Source organism: Sinohyriopsis cumingii, chromosome 15, assembly GCF_028554795.1.
Source record: "Sinohyriopsis cumingii isolate HCF-2022 chromosome 15, ASM2855479v2, whole genome shotgun sequence".
In the NCBI taxonomy this organism is placed as follows: Eukaryota; Metazoa; Mollusca; class Bivalvia; order Unionida; family Unionidae; genus Sinohyriopsis; species Sinohyriopsis cumingii.
The window spans coordinates 48,183,946-48,193,803 of NC_142975.1; the positions used below are offsets into that span (position 1 = coordinate 48,183,946).

General features: G+C 36.2%; 1 protein-coding gene across 1 annotated transcript; it reads right to left on the reverse strand.

Moving 5' to 3' along the window:
- Positions 1 to 6: 6 nt before the first annotated feature.
- Positions 7 to 5,711, reverse strand: LOC149781756 (uncharacterized). Its single transcript, XM_089935884.1, has 2 exons — positions 5,511 to 5,711; positions 7 to 4,610 (listed from the first exon to the last, which is right to left on the reverse strand). The coding sequence occupies exons 1-2, from the start codon at positions 5,709 to 5,711 to the stop codon at positions 3,978 to 3,980; spliced, it is 834 nt and encodes a 277-aa protein (XP_089792010.1). The 3' UTR covers positions 7 to 3,977.
- Positions 5,712 to 9,858: the final 4,147 nt, after the last annotated feature.

The window sequence follows — 9,858 nt, forward strand, 5'->3', positions numbered from 1 at the left end:
TTTCAATTCCTTTATTCTTATTTTGCTATTTTGCTTCTATGCTAGAACTACGCTAACATTAAAATTCGCCATCCCCACACCCCCACCTGACATGTTAAAATATTCGACTGGCTATCGCACTGACCTCGAGCTACGTCACCTTTGTATTATCACTAGCTTTGTACCACTCGATTTGGATTTGATATTGAGACCAAAGGTCAGAAGGATCTATTTTGCAGATCGGAATATACGTGGATTTTTATGTTTGCTTAGGATACCAGACTTCGAGCGATAAATGACTAAATTTACAACCTCTAGAAGATTTTGTATGTGAACAAGCACTTCATTTATCATCTTCAGAATAAACGATTTGATATGAGGGATATTTCAAAAGTGTTGAATATCGGTGTTCTGAACAACAACAAAATTTGTTTATCAGTAAACATTACATTAGTGCATTCTCTCAAAGTATTGTCAGTTTACCTCTCTACGCTTCCTCATTCTCATCATTTACTTTTTTGTCAACTTGCTTTTGGCATTACGGTTGCAAAATGACGGTATTCAGATCGTCTGCCCCTCAGTGAATTCTTGATGACTAAATTCGAACCCCGGTCAAGTCATACCAGAAACTTATAAAATTGTTACTAGCAGCTGCCTCACTTGGCGCTCAGCATTAAGAGGTTAGTATTAGAAAGGGATGGCCTGGTGCCAGGATAATGTGACTGGGTGGAACATGGTGCTATTTGTCTGCAGGATGATGCCCCATTGCTAGATATCACTATAAACTGCCACATTGCAAACATCGTAGCGATATGACTCAGATTGTTAAAGCTACGTTAAGAAAAATCCAAACAAGCGAACAAACAAAATTCATTGACAATAGTAGAGATGTATGAAGATTATGGCAAAACTTGGATGCTGTGCTCCTTCATTAGCAACGTCCGGACGGGGATTTTTTGAGGCCGTGTTGTCATGGCCTTGTTGAAGAGATACAATACCAGTTCGTTCAGAGTTGATTTGTTAGCTTTAATCGACTTTGACAACACAGTAGAAGTATACAAATGCCCAGTTTCACTAGCCAGGCACCTACACCAGGACGAACGAGTCTGTTGCATTGAAAAATAATTCTAATTAAAAAAAAACTCTTGACTGTCCGACAACGTTCAGCAATCTGTGGTCTGTACTCTTTTTCTCTAATCGAAACCTTTGTTTCTTCTCTAGAATCGGGTTTAAAAAATAAGTAAATCTATGTTTCATCATTTGTTCAAACTCGTTCCACGTCGGGCGAGTAGCTCTTAAGTTATTTTAACCCGAGTACATTGGGCTGGTAGCTCTTTAGCTACTTTAACCTGAGTATGTTTGTGACCAGACAATTTCAAAAATAATTTTTCATTATATTAAAAACAAAGGACTAATTAATGCCCACGATAATATAAATAGCTTCAACTGTGTATGGATCATTTTTGTATATTCACACCGTTATAGCATCCACTTCCAACTCACCAATCGCATACTAACATCTTCGAGAACATCGATCGTCTTCCATTTACTTGCTACCACCTTTTAGACAATAAACCACCTATAACTCAACCGAATGGCAAAGATATACATCCATAAACTTCATTCAAGTCTGTCTGGATATCAGTCACAATGTATCCTAGAGTGCTTGGAATTTACAGTATGCTTTATGCACAATAGCTTAATTGTTCTCCTTCTCACACCTTTTAGGTAAGTCTAAATGTGACGTTACACACACACACACACATCTTATTGTATTCGACCTTTGTGTCGTTGTATAGAGCGTTAGCTTGCCTATCGATCTGAGCTAAATTTACTACCAGGTTCAAAGAAATAAAAAAAATTGTAATAAAATATTCAAAACTTGTCAAACTCACCCTCGTAGAAAAGACCCATCGCATCGTTTCATGTTACCGCATTGGTCTGTTTCTGTCACAGATTAAGTTTTCAACTGCTCGTGCTAAATGTATTTAATGATACTACTTACATGCTAGTACATATAACTGTAATGTATAGTATTCTAACAACCTCTTGCTTGTTTTTAATCCCAACCGATTTTTAAAACAGGAGGCATCAATGATATCATGCACACAATTTCAATGATGTCCACCCTGATTGCCGACAGGGGGTCCAAAAGAGTTTCTTTTGCAACACGATCGCTATATTTGCTTGGGCCTGTGAAAGTTTTCAAACAACAAATGTGACGTAGTTCACCGTCTTTGAAACTCTCAATAATTCTGTAACTTTTGGATTTACATCTCTTTGAACACATGCACGGCAGAGTTTCTCGTATTTATTTGTTCAGCTTGCTTTAGAACAGTGATTCTCAAACTGTGTGCCGCGGGAGATTTGCAGGTGTGCCGTGGAAGTTTTGAAAAATATTTAAAATTGCTAGCGTTTTGAAACCTCGAACATATCGAAAAATTAAATGGTAAATCAATGTGGCAAAAGTTAAAAAAGTAACATATATAAAAACGCAATATCTGTCAGTCTGTCATTCATTGGTTCCTTTCGTAACGCGAGACTTGTGCGAGATCTCATCCCCGAAATTCTGGACACACTGAGATACCTACAATCGGCACTGCAGCATTACTTCCCATCACATGCAAGTGATGAATATGGATGGGTGATTAATCCATTCGGAAACAACGAAACTACAAATCTTACAACCGAGGAAGAAGAACAGCTCATTGATTTAAAAAACGATACATTTTTTCAGTCAACATTTCCCGAAAAGAGCCTGGATGAATTTTGGATCTCAATCAAGAAGTCATATCCTGCAATCAGTACAAAAGAAATCAAAGTAATTCTGCCATTAGTGTCTTCGTGGTTTTGTGAGTTTGGATTTTCAGCATTGACTGAAATCAAACCGAAAAAGAGCGAGAGACTTCTTAAAATCGATAATGAAATGCGTGCTTGTTTGTCGACTTTCGAGCCTCGCTTCAATCTGATTTGCTCTCGAAAGCAGGTACATCCTTCACAATAAATTTAAAATTAAATATATATGTAAAAATAAATAAGTTCTTCACCACAAAAATTGTTAAATCTTTTCAGGTGTGCCGTGAAATTTTTTAGATCTTTCTAGTGCGCCGCAAGACAAAAAAGTTTGAGAAACACTGCTTTAGAAATGTTAAAACTAGACATTGCAAATAGTGGATGTAGACGATACAGTTTTGACTCAGACAGACTATTCTAGAAACCAGAAATGACAACGAGCAGTCTGTTTGCTTGTTTCATCGGGAGCTTCCGTTTGCGTTGAAACGCCAATAATTCGAGTGTTGGGGTCCTTTGGCGACAGTCAGACTAGAAATTATAAATCAATAATTTAAATCACTAAGTTTTGTGCATTTTTTATATCCTTGATGCTTTTCGTTTTTAAAATCGGTAGGGGGATACAATCGGACGGATATGCGAATAATACAGAAGAGATTATTTCAAACGAAGATCGCAAATTAATGTTTCCTTACTACTTTCTCTTTTAACTGTTCCATGGATAAATACGTTTTCACTGTCTTTCTCACACTATCATATACGTCAAGATTGCTTTGTACACCAACATGTTTCGGTTTATAATATCCATATGTCAACTTACTACAGGTTGGGTAAAAAATACATAAACTATATCTCACCTACCCACCCATCCACCCACCACATCCCCACCCCCAAATAAAAAAAGTAAAAATGAACGATGACTAACAAATCGTGCATTAAACACATGTATACATTATATGCAACAGAAAAAAATCCTTTATCACAGTTTTACATAATTAGCACTATTAGAGTGAATTATTGTTAGAATCATGGTCTAGCAAGGAGATTTTCTTGTATTTCTATTTCGTTAAAAATAAACGTAGTTATAGTATTTGTTTAAATCTATCTCCGTGGATTCCTAAACTTTGTCTCCGTGGATTCCTAAACTTTGTCTCCGTGGATTCCTAAACTTTGTCTCCGTGGATTCCTAGACTTTGTCTCTGATAGATTTACTGCTTCTTAAGTGCACTGAGGTTAACTGCAGTTTGAAAGTAGACAGGACCCAGTGTGCTCATAGTCACTTTGGGTGCGGCAGTTACATCTCTGTCCACTACATTCCTTCTGTCTATCAAAGACACTCTCCTCTCCAAAACCGTGTCTCTTCCACGAGACTCTTCTCGGTGCGTCTCCACTAAAGAGTCATTCTGTACCATTTCTTTTTGATCATCCTGTACACACGCTCTTGGTCCATCTGAATTTACGCCATTGTCATCTTCATACCTAGTTCTTGGAACATTATAGTCTTTCCAGTGTTTCCTATCGCTCAGCATTTTGTAGAAGGCATAATCAGGGATGGCCGGGTTAATTATGAAATTACTCTCCGCTTTATTGTGTTCCAAAAGTTTTTTCTTAAAACGACGTATCTTCCTCACCGGATCCATTTGTCTGAGTTTTCGTCTGACCTCTGGCCTGAGGGATTTCATCCCAAACCCCGAGTTAAAAACTCGGCTTTCCAGAATGAATCTCCTCAAAGATTTTCTATCCTCTGTGTCGATATCCTCGGGATTAAAGTTTTTCTTCATTGTGATAAAGTTGTCCACTCTGTAATCTTCTACAAGGACCCGATGCAAAGCTTTTCGCTCCTCAAAATGCATTAATAAATACAAATTAAAATTAAATACTTAAATATACCAACGAGACAACCTACCTTTACAGATGCATCCATAAATCCGTCCACCCATACCTACCTACCTACCCGCAGACACACACACACACAGATATATATATATATATATATATATATATATATATATATATATATATATATATATATATATATATATATATATATATATATATATATATATATATATATATATAGATAGATAGATAGATAGATAGATAGATAGATAGATACATATATACATACATACATACATATCGCAATTTGAGCAGGCGAATTTGTAAATTAGTTGCTAGACTGTGTTTGGTACAAATCTACCAGTATTTCTTTCATTTAATGCTATTTACATGATTGTCCTGATATTCGGAACTACCTTGGCGGAAGACGGTTAAACAACTTGGATATATCTTGCACTGAGTTTGATATCTAAGCTTCAAGTTAAAAAATATAAGTCTTCATTTTCTTTTTAAAGAATAGAAACAGTGCAATAATATTCCTTGTATGCACTAAAGCAAAAATTTTAAATTATCTTCTGGAGACTGTATTTAGGTTTTGAATAATACTCTTTTTCGTTTTATGTCTTCACAGCTGATCATAATAACTCAATTCATGACTCGAATTCATTATTAAAAAATCACGGAACTTATACAAAGGAATGAAACTCCCAAAAATCAGATATGACAAGTACAGAATATATATTTCATTAAAAGTATCTTTCTAGCAAAGTAACCAGTCATGAACAAATTGAGAAAGTTTGTTGATAGGTACTGAATTCAAAGCTTAAGAATTTCACAGTTTTAGTTTCTGGTTGTGAAGTCTATTTCTGTGTTCAATAAGAATTAGAAATATGTTTCCTTACTTGTAAAGATTTTGTCATCCTTTCCATAATTCTTGACTGTATAGCCTCGCTCTCCTTTTTCTCCTTTTCGATAAATTTGGTAATTTTTTCAAGCCGGCTGACTTCTACCTTGTTGATCTGCAGCGCCCTCTGTCGGTTTAAGGCACACTTATTCGCTACTTGTTTGTGTACGGAATCAGGTCCAGTCGGACATAGTGTCATGGCCCGTAGAGCCTTTAAATTAGTAGCTTGTGGCATTGTCTGATGATCTGTGTACGAAATGTAAATTATTGTTGTGGTTTTTTTCGTTATCATTGCTGGTATCATAATCCTAAAATTAACTTGTCGCCATTTTTCGGCAGAAAAAAGTTGAACAGTTTCATCTCGTAATCGGTCGTACTGAAATCACGAAGTTTATGAGTTTCAATCTTTTGGGGTTTCAGATGCTAGTATAGTGAATTAATTATGACTTTATCTTATCTTAATGTGAGTCTACAAATAAAAAACTATAAACTTAAGAACTGAAATACTCATCATCTCCCCACCACCACCACCACCACCACCATCACGCAGCGTTATTTCGTCGCCCTCTTCTTTTTTTTACGAACTTTACGTATGTTGCCCCCCACCATTATCATTACTGCATTGTTTAGCAGCAGAAGTGGAGGTCTGGTGATGAATGAAATGGAAGATCTTACATCTGGACTATCGTTTACAATAAGTTTATGAAAAGAATTGATTAATTCCCATATTATCCAAGCCCAGAGTAGCGACACGTAAACCGCTGGATCATTACATATATTTCACATGCAAATGTCTGAAACAAGGTTATGTTTATCGTAGGACAAATGATGTTAGGTATCTCATGCGTCTCGCACGATTACGCAATTACTTGTTGAAATTAGTAGAAATGTATGATAAAATATTTATGAAACGTCTTAACGGCGATGCAACATCACCGGGAACATAGTCAATGTTAAACTCAATAATTACAGCGTTTGAGTGAGAGCGACCGATAAACAACAGTTTATTCCATTTTTTTTTTCAGGCCAGGTCGTACGCACGTACAATAATCCTTCCTCTCTGAATGACCCATTACGATGAAAGTGTTATCTACCTCTTATGTTTTTGTTTTAAATAGGTGACTGTAATAAGCTTAGGAATGATATGTCCAACAGACTGCATGATAGTATAAGTTTGCAAAAACACAGCTCAACTTTACGTTTCACCGTATCAATGTAAAAGCAAGAAATTGTTGAGGATGAAATAGCCACTAATAACAGTACTGAAAGCTTGCAAATATCTGACTGAAAGAAAAAAAAAGACGACACATTAGAACTGTTGTTTGTTGCAATGATAAGACTGGAATATATTCATTTATTACACTTGTCTTCTTAGCAAGATCTTCTATATAACATCATTATATGCAGAACAAATTGATGCCATCGACACAGCCACCACCCAAAAATATCCGTATATTACCAGGTAAGATTGTGTGGTAATCACACCTGGACATGTATCGTAATCACACTTGGGAATATGTAATACTGTCCAGAGTTTCTAACACTAAACCAACAAAAATGAAGAAATCTTTCGTTCAGGTTTCTACGTAGGGTCACTATCCAGCTTGTACAATCTGGATTACGCTGGCGAATAAAATAATAAAAGTTAAAACACACTGAAGCAAAATAAAATACAATTAGAAAATGTACAGCACCCTACTTTAATTGTAAATCAGACAATTTATAGCACCATATCTTGATTTTAAGTTTATATAAATATTTTCATTTGAAAGGATAAAGTATTTTAATTAAAATCTTTGCAATCAAAAGAAGTTGAAGAGAGAAGAAGATAGATTTACCTCTTGTCTCGCTGTTTCAGAAGAATATTTAATAATGCATTTCTTCTCAACTAGATGGCGCAGCAAGTAGTCTATGCCTTATGGTCGTGCTAAATTAATCTCCAGGTTTGTCTGCTATCATCAAGCGAGCAAATAAACCGGTGACGTTGTCGGTGATAACATTTTACCTGCTTGACACATGTAAATACTGAAACTGATTCAGTGTGGTTGTTTCAGAATAATGTTTGATAGTATTTAGTGCCCGTGATATGGGTTTTTATTAAAACGTGATTTTGTTTTTATTTGACATGTTAAACTTTGATGTGTACATGAAACCATTTTTACATTACATGAATCACTTCATAGATTAGCGTTTTTATATTTCGAAATATGGTTCTATATTTAAAACAGAGAAGTTAATTCTAACGTCAACATTAAGACATTTACAAAATGCTCACCATATAGGAAATATGATCGTACAATATATTCTGATGGCATATACACGTCGTGCCACAAACATAATAATGTCAGGCATTAAATCGGGCCATGATTGTACATCTTAAATAAAAAGTGGTCCGAATGGCGGTACTCGTGCCATATCCATGGAAATAAACCATTGTTCTATACAGGCAGGTAGGTAGATACACAGGCAGTTAGACAGATAGAAAAGATAATACATGCGACAGAACTTTAGGGATCAACTAAAAGTGGTCATTATTAGCAAGTAGTCTTCATAAACAGGTCATTATTACTGACTTTAGTTATACATGGGACTTTTATGCTTAATGTCAACAGGTGATATCTGGGATTCAGTAATGTACACGTGATATACAAGTTCGTTTAAACTAATTGTGGGCCCCCGACTACATCCCTTTTTGATATATTTTTTGTTAGTTACTTATTTAAAAATGCTTGCCTAATGCGATTGTATACTGCTTGGCCCATTCATCTGATTACACAATAGGGTCTGCATTTCCTACGGCACTCTCAGTAGGTCTGATTACACAGTAGGATCTGCATTTCCTAAGGCACTCTCAGTCGGTCTGATAACACAATAGGGTCTGCATTTCCTAAGGCACTCTCAGCCGGTCTGATTACACAATACGGTCTGCATTACCTAAGGCACTCTCAGCCGGTCTGATTACACAATACGGTCTGCATTACCTAAGGCACTCTCAGTCGGTCTGATTACACAATACGGTCTGCATTACCTTAGGCACTCTCAGTCGGTCTGAATACACAATAGGGTCGGCATTTCCTAAGGCACTCTCAGTCGGTCTGATTACTCAATACGGTCTGCATTACCTAAGGCACTCTCAGTCGGTCTGATTACACAATACGGTCTGCATTTCCTAAGGTACTCTCAGTCGGTCTGAATACACAATACGGTCTGCATTCCTAAGGCACTCTCAGTCGGTCTGATTACACAATACGGTCTGCATTTCATTAGGCACTCTCAGTCGGTGTATTCTCTTTCTCCATCACATACAAAACCACGCTCGCGTTTATTACGAGATTTTCGAAAACATGTTCATGTCGGTTGTGTAAACTGAACCTTTATGTTTTGAACTGTCCTTTGAATTATCATACATTTCAATATTATTAGATATCCAAACGGTTAGAAGATTCACTATCATCCTTTCATTTCTATTATTTATTTTTTCTTTCTTTAGAAATAGTAGTACTAGTAGGAAAAGTATAATAATAATAATAATAATAAGTATGCATGTATCAAGTTCGAGTCTTCTACTTTGTTGTTTCACTTACAGTTACGTTGTGATAGTAAATAAAAGGAGATAACAGCCATGATGTCATACACTGAAGTTCAACCCGTCTGAAACATCATTGTGTACAATATGCTATGTACAGCTTTTGCTTAAACATCAGGGAAAGAAGCTTGCTTGGAAAATCATCGCAACTTTAAAAAAAAGAAAATGTATATTATGTTGCTTCATTCTGTAGAAGCATCTTATTTCCCATTAGATTCCTTAAAGATACACCGTACTTCACACTGGCATTTGTTATGTCCTATTTTCCACGGACATATGTCCCATCACCCACCCCGCTGATGATATCTGGACAGTTACTGTGCTGTTGGAGGTAAGAGTGGATGTCATAAGACTTAATTCTCTGAAACCATACGGTATCGATACAACGTTGTCGCTGTACACAGGAAGCAGCACAAAAAAATTTAAGTGACTATGATGCTAACTCTACCTGCTTGAGATCATTATGTAAAGTATTAATTGGTTATGAGAATTAAAACAATTTAATGACTTTAATCAGACAAAATATTGCTAATTAACACATTTTAGGAATAACTTTTACAGAATCACACAGCCTTGTTTAGTCACATGATTACCAAATCTCGAAGCCCGCTTATTCTAACGCAGTCAGCTTATTTTTGGACTTTTTAGTACAACACGTAACTTCTGACGCACCCGCCGCCCCCGAAAAATGCAGGCACATTTGTAGCTTCGATGTCATTTGTACAGATCATACCTCGAATATATGCAAATAGCTGCAATT